This window comes from Oryzias latipes, chromosome 23, assembly GCF_053564925.1.
Source record: "Oryzias latipes strain Hd-rR chromosome 23, Olatipes_Hd-rR_3.1".
Classification (NCBI taxonomy): Eukaryota; Metazoa; Chordata; class Actinopteri; order Beloniformes; family Adrianichthyidae; genus Oryzias; species Oryzias latipes.
In genome coordinates this window covers 140,619-154,344 of record NC_136259.1, presented here as the reverse complement: position 1 = coordinate 154,344, position 13,726 = coordinate 140,619, and the positions used below count along the sequence as shown (strand labels likewise).

Below are 13,726 nucleotides of genomic sequence, written 5' to 3'. Positions count from 1 at the left end.
CGTGCATGTGACCGCCACTACAATATGACGCAGCTTTCAAGTAAAAAGCAATCGTTAAAAGCAATGTGAAAAAATCCACCATGACCAACGAGTTTGGAAAAGCCGGTCTGCTGTGTGCTGGAAGTTTCCTTCACTGTTGTAGAAGTAAACTTCTGGCTCGGCGCAGCGAGCCACGTAGAGCACGCATAGGTGCGTGTCGCGCGCGCTTATAAGTCACTGCTGCTCTGTTTTACTGGTATGTTTTTTTTAACCAGCCCTGTTATTTCCACATTGCTGCCGTGTTACAGGCGGAAGGAGGGGAGAGCTGCTTTCCTATTCCGTTGCAGCTCCATGCTCCTTAAACACGCACGCGGTTTCAGCACATTTGCATCCTCAATCTACAACACAGTGTGGCCCCGCCTTAAACCCCTAAGACTCATGGGAAGTGGGGAATCTGAGTGTGAATTTCCACACCATAACTGCGGGAGCTGTGAGCTGAAGTGAGGTCCATGCTGTTTGGCAGATGTGGGTGTGTTTAAATAAATAGGCTAAACTACTATTAACTCCTACCTCTCTGAGACTACTGTGGTCTCAGTGACGTGCCACTTGAACTGCCACAACATGCGTGTGAATGCAAGTGCGGGTTGTGTATGTTAAAATGGTTAATCCTCTTTAAATTGGATGGGTGTGGCTTGTAATCAGGTGCGTTCTATAGCCAGGCAATTACGGTACCCTTTTTTTTTTTTTTTCTTTTTTGATGTATTTGATCTTTTTTTGTAACTACTTTAACATTTTAGCTGTAATACCAGTTATTTTCGTCCGAGGGATCCTCCACATTGGTGATTGACCCTTCCCAGTGAGGGGGGTTCGCTGTGATGGGATCTCTCAGGTTCGGCTCGTTGTCTGGATCTGGGGGGTCTTTGTGCCGGTTTTTAATAATGTTGTTCTGTCCTTTCTTCTTAAATTTCATCAAGGAAAAGCACTTTGAGTACGTTGTGTTGGAAAAGTGCTATACAAATAAACTTTTGATTTGATTTGATTTTAAACAGACATAAGTAAAGGCAGCATGCGCCTTTAGTAAGGCAACGCTGTTTACAAGTGGGCGGAGCTACTAACGACAGGCATCTATGTGGGAAAACACTAGCTGTTTAAAAACTACGTTTTTATGTAAGGCCCTTGGTAGGGGGGGGGTGCTTGGACATCACTGCCAGCAAGCAGCAGATGTCCTTTTAGCAGATGTTCCTACCCGCCAATTTTAACTGCACCTTAGACATTTAGGGCCCCTTGGTGGGGAGGGTGATGGGACATCACTGTGAGTAATCAGGAGATGTCCCCTCAGTGTCCTACCCGCCAATTTTAACTGCACCACCTTTGTAGACACACCCTTCAAAATATACATTCCCCTCAAAATATACATTTAGGGCCCCTTGGTGGGGAGGGTGGGACATCACTGTGAGTAATCAGGAGATGTCCCCTCAGTGTCCTACCCGCCAATTTTAACTGCACCACCTTTGTAGACACACCCTTCCCCCCTCAAAATATACATTCCAACATAGACTCACACACATGCACACACACCCTCACTAACACACAGTCATTTTGCAAGGAAGGTGGGACCTTAGACCATCTGTCCCCTACGCCATCCCATGTGGGGCGTGCGGGGCCCTTGGAAACCGGCACCCGGGGGACATGGCCACCGGTTTTCTGGGCCCGGCGGTGCTCTCCCCACGCAGGGAGAGGGATCCCTGAGCTTTCTGGCAAGGCCAGAAGCCGGGGATCATATCAAACCTGAGCCGGGAGTTTCTGTGTCCCTGTGGGGTGGGTTCTGGTCCTTGCCGCCGGGTGCTGGGACTCGCCAATTTCCATCTGTGGCCGAGCCTGGTTGGGCCATGTCTACAACAACCTTTGTGGGCCCCCTTCTCCCTGGGGTGCCCCCCTGCTGAGCGGGGGCGGCTGGCCCCTATCTTGCACCTTTCTGGACCAACCGTAGGCTGCCTGGAGCGCGGAGCGGGTCTCCCTTGGGGGGGTCCTGGTTCGTACCTGGGGTTGGGTCGGGGGGATGCCCAGACCCCCTGGGTGGTGATGGGGTGATCGTCTGGGGCTGTGGGCACCCCTCTCGGATGGGACCCGGCGTTGGGCCCTCCTGTCTTTCCCCCCATGCTTCCCTGCTCTTTGGCTCTGGGGGCCTCGTGGCGGTCCTGCTGGCCCTGGCCTGGGTGGCGGACGTGGTCACCCGGGGGGGCGGTTGTTCTCTGCCTGCTGCTGCTTGGTGTTGGGGGCTTCTGACTGCCGCGGCTGCTTCGGCAGGGGTCTTGGTTTGTGGGTGGCTGGTCACTCCCCCTCCGTCTTTTCACATTCCATCATCCATTTTAGAAGAACATAAACACTCAGCTGAGCAGAGGTGTTAGCTCACCTTTGCAGTAACAGTTTGCGTGATTGAATGAAATATGTCACACTAGTTGGCTTGAAGGCATAAGTATGCATGTGTGAACAATATCTGTATTGTGTACATGTTGACATGTGGACATTTTTGCAGTTAAAAGGTGTGTTGATAACATTTGAGTGTGTGTGGACAGGCCCCGCCCCTTTGAGATTTGTATTCTATCTGAACCTTACCATAATGATAAACATCCAGTAGCTTGTTGCTTTATGCTGCTTCATGGTTTTACCCCCCTCCCCCCTCCTATGATCACCCTCCTATGCCCCCCTTTTCTAACATCCCTCTCTTCTTCCCTTCTTTCCTTTTCGGTCCGGTCCAACACAAAAGAATTTCAAAAATAATTAAAATGAATAAAGTTTGGCCTCGATTACAAAAGGGGTTTATTCAGACATACCTCTGGTTTGTCAGAAGATTCATAACCCCTCTTGTAAAAGTAAAATATGGCCAACACAAGAGGCCTTCAGCTCTCATCTCTTTGCCCAGCTGTTGGACAGGACAAGTTAAAAAAAAAAATTAAAACTACGTTTTCCCCGGCAAACAAAGAGCCGTGTTCGAGGACTACACTAGGTGTTCCAGAGCCGCTCCATTTCAAGCTCTACACCCTGGATTACCTTTTCTCCCTTGTCCTTGTGAACGGATATTGCGAGGGTTTTTTCCTCCCTTTTTTCTTTTTTTCACATGGAATCTACACGCCTAAGAAATGCCAGTGAGATCGAGCATATAATAGTTTTATATACATAAAACTGAAAAACGTTTCAATGTCTTGTCACGTGTTTCTAAAGAACTGGAGAGAAAAACATGATTGATATCAGAAGATCACTAGTATTATTTTTTTCTACCATCATATCATTTTTCTTCTACTTATTTATGGAGTGATATTTCTGCCACCACGTTGCACACAAAACTTAAGTTTCAGGTGACAATATTAAATATTTGCTTTTTAATTTATTATTCTGCTTAGATATATATTTTTTGCTTTCAATATTTTTTTTGCTTTCAAAAACTTTTTTTTTGCTTTCGAAAACATTTTTTTGCGTTTGCAAAACACATGTTTTTGCGTGCGTTCTGTCAAATCTCGCTTTTGTCCTATCTTTGATTTTGCTGACTACTTTGAGCGCGACATAGCATGATATGACTTCCACTGGGCATCGCCAAAAAGAAATTCGCATGCGTGTTGTGTCATCTCACTTTTTTCCTATCTTTGCTGAGTTAAGTTTCGGTTTGACGTGACCAAGCTGTCATCAAACAGCTGCTGATTGGTCCAGATTCTAACCAATCACATTGCCATATGAATCTAACATGGTGTCTGCTGCCGAGGCTCAGAGACTGAACCAGCTCTTTTTACCCTCATTTTTGTATTTTTGGATGAAGAAGTTTTCGTGTTTTTTTTATAATTCGTACTTTCTTTTTTTTTTTTTTAGCATTGGTTCATTTTTATTAAGTCAGATGTGTGAATTTATGGCCGAGGATCTCCTGAAACTGTAAAGTTTATCTGCTGACATTAAATCAACGGGTCTGTGTGATCTGTGAATCCTGCATAGCAAAGTACAAGTGAAAAGTGATTTTCTTTAAGATCTGTTTGTTAAAACAAAACAGTAAAAGATATACAGCACATATTATTTTATGCTGCACACGTGTTTGGGATCGGATTAACAGCAATAATAAGCAAAAGATTGATGGCTCACCACAGCAGACTCAATGTATTTAACAGAAGAAGCATTTTTAACTTTTATGTTCATTTTCACAGTGTCTCATGTTTTAGAACTTGTGTTTGTCCAAAATTAAAAAATATTGGTCATAAAAAATGCCATTTTCTCTTAATATTTCAACAATTATTGATTATAATAAAACAATAGTTCAGATACAAATCTTAAAAAGTTTAACTTCTGGCTCGACGGAGTCGGAGATCAGACGTTTTTTTTCTGCTGCAGACGTTTTAAACACGTTGGTCACTACACTGACATGAATAAATACAAAACTCTGTTTGATTTTAGCTGCTTTGCTGCTCCTTCTGGGTTTTACTCTGAGATGGTTCAGAATGGTTGAAAACGGCAGAACCCTGTTAGAACAGAACCGACACAAAGTCCAAAGTCCATGTCTGCCTCAGAGTACCGTCAACATGAGACAGAGACACTTGATTGGTTAGAGTCTGGATCAATCAGCAGCTGTTTGGCAGCTTGGTCACGTCAAACTGAAACTTAATTTAGCTAAATCAAATATAGGAAAAAAGTGAAATGACACACGATGCGTGCAAATTTCTCTTTGGCGATGCCAGTGGCAGTCATATCAAGCTAAATCGCGCTCAATGTGGTCAGCAAAATTAAAGATAGGACAAAAGCGAGATTTGACAGAACGCACGCAAAAACAAGTTTTGCAAACTCAAAAAACGTGTTCGAAAGCAAAAAAAATAGTTTTTGAAAGCAAAAAAAAGTTTTAAAAAAACTATAAAAAAACTATATCAAAGCAGAATGATAAATCGTTGAAAAGCAAATATTTAATATTTTCACCTGCAACTTAGAGAGTTTTGTGTGCAATGTGGTGGCACAAATATCACTCCATACTTATTAAGCCAAATTGGTGTAAAGTACAATATTTTTAGCTTTGGTTTTTCTTCCAAATATAAAATCTAAGTGAATTAAAACCTAACCTTTGCAGTGTTTTTGTTTTGTTAGTTTGTTGTTGGGTACATTCTCCAGCTTTCATCTGCCATGTCTCGTTCCACAGGGTTGCTGTCCACCATGCCAAGGTAAAGCCCAGGTGTGCGGTGTTGACTATGCTAAAGCGCCTGGACAAGATCCGCTTCCGAGGCCCCAGAACGAGAGAGGACTTCCCTGATCTGGGAGATTCACCGCCTGCCTCCGACAACGAATGTAGTGATGACATGCAGCCGAAGGCCCGGACGTCTCTGAGGGACACGGAGGACATCCTAAGAGACCCTGTGAGGACCCCCTTCTCTGCTTTGTCCTAATATTGCCCCCCTTTCATCTCCATCTGGGTTAAAGATGGGGTTGCATTTAAACCATTGATTGTATTTGAGAACTGGACCAAGTGACTGTCATGTTTTCCATTAAAATGGCTTCCTTCTAGCTCCAGTGAAAGCAGAATACTTTCTTTATGCTGGGGGGAATTTACATTTACAACTGAGCTCCTATTACCAAAATTCCACATGGTCAGATATAAAATAAAGAGAAAAGCTTCTTATGCATCCCTCCCTCCACTATACTGCACTCTAGTATAGACATCTGATTGGCCACTTTATACGTTGAATACCTGGAACTTCACCAAAAATATTTTAAAACTTAAGATTAGGAAGAAAATGTTAAAAAAAAAGTTAGCTGATCAAGAGTAGTTATTGTGACAATTATAACGACTGAGATATAGTTGTTAATTTGGCTCCTTGTAGTGAGCGGGTACTTTATGAATGTAACGCCTCAGACACTCAGTCCAGGTCTCTTATACAGTCTGTGATGAAGGAGGCAGGAATTCAGCCCAGGAGGATTGTGGGGAAAATAGCTGGCAACAAAACGCCAGCACTGCGCTAACAGGAAGATGTCCTTTTTCAGCACATCTGAAGATCATTTTCCAGCGTTTCGTACAACATCTGTTGAATTCTGGTGGCTAACCCTTCAGCACATTTCACCACCATGGGTCAATATTTACCTTTGCTCATTTCCTCGCGTGTGTCTGAGTGTGAGCTGCTGTTTGCCTCTGACACGCTGGGAAGGCCTCGCCCACATCGCAGCACAGATGAGTCACGCTCCAAAGCCCCAAAATAGACCCAGCTAGCTCTTATCTCTGCTGGGACGCACACACTGAAACGCACACATGCACGGCGCGCTTTGTCTCACAAAGGATGCCACCACTCGGCGGAAAGCTCATTCTCCCTGCATGGAGTCTTTGGTAGCTCCCTGCAGGCGTGTCTCTACACTCCAGGACCGTATCATGTGACCCAGGTCTAAAGCTCACCTCTGTTACATCATTGGCTGAAAAGGAAAAAAAAGGACACGATGCCTGCTTATGTATTTCTGACAAAGCCGCCGTCCTTGGGAAACAGACAGATGGCATTCACTCAGCAGACGCACCTGCTCAGATAAAGCTTTTACTCTGCAGACTGAACTGTTAGTGTCAAGTGTGGAGATCCGTCTGCAACTCTTTACCTAATTCTCTGGACAAATGTAGTCGCATAAATCAAAAGGATGCATTCATTTTTTCCAGATTTCTTCATTTACTTCCTGTCTCAGATTTAATTTACTAGTCGAAGGAATAAAAATTAAATTGGCTGGTTTTGTTCATAGAAATGGGTTGTCAGTGTTTTTGGATCAAAACTGCAACCAGGCATGTTGTTGTTTATTGTTAATTAAGTAGAGATGTCCCAATCAGGTTTTTTTTTATTTTTGCCTGATACTGATTTGTAAAAAATTAAAGTCCAACTCCGATCATCCTTTGATCTATTCTAGGTGTTCCCAGTGGTCGTTTAATTACAATTATCCTGTTTTTTCAATCAAAAATAAAAACAGTCCTTTTCTACTATTGAGCCTACAACAAAGCATTTCTACTATTGACCGACTAATGTGAAAACCCAACATTTTCGCTGTCGTTTCGGTTTTTAAGCTACAAATTTTGTATTTCTGGAAATTATTACTGCAAAATACAAGAAAATATACAAAGAAACACTCATTTATTTTAAAAAACATCATTTTTTCAAATGCAATTTTGTTCCATACAAATCAGTTTCAAATATAGTAATTAATGAATGTTCACTCCTGATATTATAAATGATAAACTTCACTATTATAGAAACTCTCTGATGGGTGAGGCGCCGTCCAGATCTGCTGGTTCTGTCCAGATCGATTCATTTCAGCGATGTGCAGAGCAGACGGACAGTTCATGTGTGGACGTCCTGTGAGGCTCTGCACTGCTCTCCTCCCTCCGATCACTTCCTTCAAACATCCAGAGTGTGCCGGCCACTAAAGAGTTAATTCTTTTTCATAGCAGTGGACACATTTTTAGGCTCCCTCCATCCTCAGTCAGTACAGAGGAAGACAGAGGAGTGTCAATAGTTAACCAGCTGCTAATTGACTGCAGGGATTGACCTACTTCTGTGCAGCGGGAGGCTGAGGCTGGTCAGACATCATGCAGGTGTGTTTCTGTGGACACCGGATGCCTGACGGAGCCAAATATCGGCTTTTCCTCCTCCTGCCATCCTCTTCCATGTGACTTCTTTCTGATCCTCCTCTGTTCTGTGGGGCTCCGTCCATCTCCCAGTCCTGCAGTTTTTCTAGGTCACTGTCAGTTTTTCTGTTGTAGCAGAGGACACCAGTCCCAGCCGCTGCAGTGTTTCAGTGCACGGCAGCTTGGCGGAGCTGCATCTGCTGCAGCGCCACTCCAGCTCTTAAAGGAGCCGCCTTTGCCAGAGCGGAGCCCACACTGCTCGCCGGTGGCACCCTTCCTGCCTCCTTGCCCGTCACCCGTTCACCCTCAAAGCTGTCGAGGCTTTTAGGATTATCGTTTGTGGCGTTTGAGTCATCCGTGTTGCTGCGGTCAGAACGGGGATATTCCTGCCAGTTCCTCTCTCCTGCTGGGCTTTAATGTGGAGATGAGTGTGCGTCATGTTTCTGCACCGCTCTGCTTATGCTTATGCAGGCACCCCCTTGTGGTTACTTGTGTGTGAGTGTAGTTTTGTTTTAACCTTTGTGTTTGCATGCACAGGCTGGTTCGGGGTCTCCTCTGATGGCTGCTGCCATCCAAGATTTCCAGAGGTCGGAGTCGGAGCGCCTCAGTGAAGTCAAAGGTCACTTGGAAATTGCCTTATTGGAGAAACATTTTCTACGTGAGTAACCCCACCCCCCACACACACTTAGACAGATGTGTGTAGATGGCATGCAGAGTCTGGTTGTATTTGACAACATTTCTGCACACAGCCATTTATTTATCATACATGCACATTATTTTGAAGTTCATGGATTCCATTTGTCCATACGAGGTTGTGTAGAGGGTCCTAACTATGAATTACATACGGAAAAAGTTGCTCTAATGACATTCAAAGTGTGAGATATTTTTTGTAGGGCAATGTGGTCGTGTGACGGGAAAAGATTTTTGTTATCTGCTCCGCCTGCACTGTTAAAAACTCATTCAGTTATTCAGAAAAAAAAGTTTATTTAGGATTTAGTCACACTTTGACCCTTCCCCTCCTTCTACATATATCTACAAGCTTATAAGTACTTTAGTACTTTGTAGGCCTCAAGACTCTAGGCAATACCCCTTTAGGTGTTGCTTTCTCATTGCACACAAATTCACAGCAGAACGCAGCGAGTTCTAATGTTGAGTCAACAGTAAATATGTGATTTTGATTTGAAATGGTTTATTTCAAGCATTCAAATAAGAATAGTGCACTAAAACATTACAATCATCATTTATACATTCATACAATGACGTATCAAACTTAGGATAATTAGATTTTAATTTAAAGATTGCTTGAAAGGGAGTGGAAGGAAAGCAACTTCTAGAATCCCACCCTGTTCTACTATAACCATTTCATGACATGATTGATCATTATCAGGTTCATAGCTTCTATCAGACAGAATTAAGAGTCCTTGGGTATCAATAAAGCACATGACAGAGATGAATTACTTAGTTATTATGTAAAAAACAGACATAACTATTTTAGAAATCAACATGGTAAATGCAGATCAGTTATCTAAATACATACAGATTATGTTAATTATAAAAGTCATGTATATGATTAAAAAATAATACTATATCAGTAAAATAGACATAACACTGTTTCAAAAATCTTCATAGCAAAATTGATCAAGCATCAAAAGCTAAAACTATAGGTAAATTATGTTTCATTAAAAAAAAATCATGAATCCATTTTTTGGAGCAATGAGGGGCGATGAAGGGTACTGCTGCGAGAATTCATATTTTGGAGGTTTCTATTTTGTTATATAATTTTCTTATCAAAACCGGGCCTCGAGTATTTTTTTCTACTTCATTGAGGCATTTTTTGAGCAATTTGCAGTTTTCTCACGATCAGTTTTTCAGTCTAGCAAAAACTCATGGTTCATTATTTCACAATTGGACGTCAGGTATTGAGCTCTAGCCAATCACAGACTTGGTCACTCCCGTTTGGTGCTCAGTCCACCAATGGAGGGAGTCACCCATGATTTACAGTTTTGCTCAGATCAGTCACTTTGGAAAGAAAATTAAAGGTTTTAGAGATTTTTTTTATATGTATACTGAAGTTTTAAGCTAAGGAAAAAGTTGGTACTATAATTATTAGGGGTGTAACGATACACGTAGTTGAACTGAACCTTTTCGGTTCACTTCTGTACCGTTTCTGTACGTTTTTTCTTTTTTCCCCGCGTATGCATTGTAACGATCCAGCTGCTTTATCACTCGTAGCGAGGAAACGAGAGCCGAGCTGCTAATTAACTAGCTGCATTGACTGTCCTTGCCCCCCCTTACTCCACTCGCCCTCAGTCTGAGAGAGAGAGTAGACAGAGAAATAGATTACTCCATCTCCTTTCCGGCATTAAACCCATTTATTAAGAAAACACACAAACAGCGTAACAACATGAACTTCACTTCTCCTCATAGCTCTCTCAGTGATGGTGAAGAATTCAACACACTTGATTTCACACTTCCCATGAGTCTTAGTGGCTATAGGCGGGGCTAACCCCCAGGTCGCCTCTGTATTAACTTAGTGCAGAGGCAGAAGTAACGTTAGACTTTCCTCCAAGACGCTGTTAGGTGACGGACAGTTAGCATGTCAACATATGGCTAATGCAGACGCCAGGCCAGAGATGAGGACCCCCCCCCCCCATCTCCTTATGCTCTCCTGTGTGTGTGTGTGTGTGGGGGGGGGGGGGGGGGGAAACACTGTGGCTTTGTTGTCAGCATGAAGGGAGAAGACAGTTGGACAAGTGGAATGCTGTGTGTTTACATTGTTACACAAAGACAGTGTATGCCACAGTCACACATATAATCTGTTAACCAATTTAAAACAGCATCACCGACTGGAACAATCGGGTCAACAAGAAAAAAAAATGTGTAGGTTCAAATGTTTTTTTCATGTCAGTGTTAATTATCCAAAGTTTTTGGTTCCTGGCAGCTAATAGTTTTTATATTTTACTAAGCAGATCACCTACAGAGGTCAATTTTATTTATTATGTAAAACCAATAAATGCATTTTGTAAGTCATTTTTTTCTGCCTTAGTTTTTTGTACCGAAAATAGATGGATAAAAACTTTATTAATCTCCCAAGGGAGAAATTCAGGTGTCTGGCAGCAAAACACACACAAACACACAATAAATAACAATAAAATAATAGTTCATTAAATAGCAGTTCATATCAGGCAGATTTGTTAAACAGCAGGACAGAACCGAGCCCTATGAAATTCTGAATTGAACGGAATTGAGATTTTAGCGTATCGTTACACCCCTAATCATCTATGTATGCAACTGGAAAACTTAAAAAAAAAAAAATCCCCAGGGCCCCCTCCTTAAAGGTGCTTTTACAGTTCACACAAACTAGCTTTATAATACAGCAAGTTCCAATGTTGAGTCTACGGTAGATGATCGGGAAAGGGGGCAAAAGAGTTTGGAGGTGAGAATTCACCGGTGCGTTGTGGGGCCACAGCAGTTTACAATAAGCGATAAGCTGCTGTGGCCCCAAATTCTTACTTCATCTCTTTGGACGAAGTTCATAATTTTTCCAAAAGTCTGCAGTGGAAACCAATCAGAACTCTGAAATTAATTATGAGGGCAAAATGGAGGTACTGAGGGGTACTGAGTGGCGGCATCCAGGTGACTTTCCTGGAGCAGGTGGTGAAACCGAAACTCACTGGACTGAGAGCAGCGCTGATTAAACTCAGACACAGTGCCGAGCTCACAGACACCTTTGCTAATTTCCAAAAATAGAAAGTCCAACCACACAACGTGATTCACTGGTATCAAAAGGATGCTTGAATTGAATTGAGAAGCAACAACCTCACATGTTTTAATCCTCTTGGCCACAGTTGTATTCATATCCCCCAGCATGCCTACATGGTTCAGTACCAAAGACCCCGATATTCCAACTTTCAATGAGCGGACAGTGAAGGTCTGAGGGAACTGTATCGCCGCTGACTTGTACTCCAATTTGAAAACTCCTTTGATCATGTTGTTTATCTCTATCGGTCATTAAATTAATGCGCATAAAAAAAACTACCTAGAAATAAAACTTACTTTTTGTTGACCATTAAGTAATAAATTAATAATTACATGGCAATCGTTGGTGAGTTTGTCTTGCCTCTCTCCATGGTTCTGGAGTAGACTGTGGATCACAGCTTCACGTTTCACCTCGATACTCTGGTTCTGGGAACAGATTACTATATAATGAAAGTACTCATGAGTAAGTAATGCCTTACTAGCTACCATAAATGTCAGATTTTAAGACACTTCAGAACGTATTCATTTTGGTTTGTGTATAAGGTCCAAAGGCGTAACAACAGACATTCATGAGACACAGGATATTTGTTGGAATATGAGCCGGAAACGTCCTCTTAAACGGAATATAATGCAAAATTCATTTTGAGGGCATATGTGTCCAATTCCTCTCCAAAGAGTCAAGGAAATCCTTTCTGATGTTTACAACAATAATTCCATCTAAGAATGTAAAAAAAAAATGACAATGTTAATGTTGAAGATGACCAACGTAAACCAAATCAAACCGAAATCAAATATCTCAATGCCGCTACATTGGTAAAAAAGAAAATGTCAGAGGATCTGCACATCTAATGAACGACCTTGGGAGAATTTCAGGCAGGCAGCTCAGCAGTGCGTTTACCTGTTTACTCCTCCCAATTAACTCACCTGATCCGCGTCCTACTTAAGAACCAGATGTGCGGTCCAATCCCTCTCCATCCATTTTTGCAAGCGCTGCGTTTGTCGCCCCACCCTCCTCCCTGGCTTCCACCAGTGAGCCACCAAAAAGAAAAAAAGTAACATTACATGATTTAAAGTTGCAAATTTAGGATTTTAATTCTTATAAATTAAAATGATTTAAAGTCGTACATGTATGACTTTAAAACACGAAAATTTACTAGAGTCATACATTTAGCATGTGTCTGTTAAAGTCATGAATGTACAACTTTTTCATAATTTAACAGTTCTTACTTTTTTCTCGTAAATTCTGGACTTTTTATTGCCGTAATTTTAAAAAAATTGTTTGTTAACTGGGCCCAATAGTCCGTCGTAGTGTGTGCAGCATGATGGAATTGAAAGGGGGGAAAAAAAACTCCTGTAATTAAATAAGGAAATGGGACTTTGTGTAATCACTTACTCAAAAGTAACAATATTTACTACAAACTTCATCTTGACTACCGTAATTTCCGGACTATAAGCCGCTACTTTTGTCATGCGCGCACAGCCCTGCGGCTTATTCAGTGACGCGGCTAATTTGTGGATTTATTTGGCAGCGGCCTTGAACGTACTTTCTGTCTTAGAGCAGAGGTTGAATGCGTTATCCAACTCCAAGGGACAAGCCATTTATTTTCAACACACCCCTAAGCAGCCAAACAGCATGGACCTGACTTCAGGTCTTAGACACTTCAGTCATGGTTCAACAAAAAGAAACACGCATGCCCGGCCGCATCCCACAATCCTTTGGTGCCTTTAGACCCAACGTGCACGTGATCGCCACTACAATATGATGCAGCTTTCAAGTTAAAAGCAGCGTGAAAAAATCCACCAACGGGTTTGGAAAAGCCGGTCAGCTGCGTGACGGAGAGAACAGCGCAACTCAGGAGTGAATTTACCTCAGAGTCACAGTGACACTAGCCCATATATTAGCAGCTCCGTAATATACGAGATGATATTCTAAACGTGCTTTTATTAGGGTTATTATGAAGCGCCTGTTCGCTCATTTTATCTTTAATCTGTGTGGTCAGTGCTTTTTTGTGGCAGAACGAAGCTGGAAGAACGGTTAGGTGAAGACTAACAGGCGCTAACAACATTTAGCCTGGATGAACATGAATCCATGCGGGAAAAGCTGCAATCTGCAGCTTGGCTGAATGTAAATATGTGGGAATAACATCAGCCTTTATTTTGTCGGGACACGACTGGAAACACAAATCCATGTGATTGTTTGAACAGTTTCTAAGGACTGAGCGGAATTTTACTTTGAAAAGCTCACACCGCCCCAAAGCCGCCGTGTGAGCTGGAGACATGTTCTCCTGCTGCTCGTTCACATAGAGCTGCGGGACAGATGGCAGTCTGAAGGCTCCCACACGTAACAACGCATCCTCTCTCGCCCCTCATCCACAA

At 42.5% G+C, this 13,726-nt stretch overlaps 1 protein-coding gene across 7 annotated transcripts in view; it reads left to right on the top strand.

The window, feature by feature from the left end:
• gramd4a (GRAM domain containing 4a) overlaps positions 1-13,726 on the top strand; it is a 139,835-nt gene that overhangs the window by 10,279 nt on the left and 115,830 nt on the right. For 4 of the 7 annotated variants that reach the window (XM_078941864.1, XM_023952572.2, XM_023952573.2 and 1 more), the window contains exons 2-3: positions 5,144-5,357; positions 8,129-8,249. In XM_078941864.1, the coding sequence (XP_078797990.1) occupies positions 5,144-5,357; positions 8,129-8,249 (335 nt within the window). Of the gene's footprint in view, positions 1-5,143; positions 5,358-7,235; positions 8,022-8,128; positions 8,250-13,726 lie in introns of those variants that run through there. The other 3 variants (XM_023952574.2, XM_078941866.1, XM_078941865.1) reach the window with 3 other exon arrangements.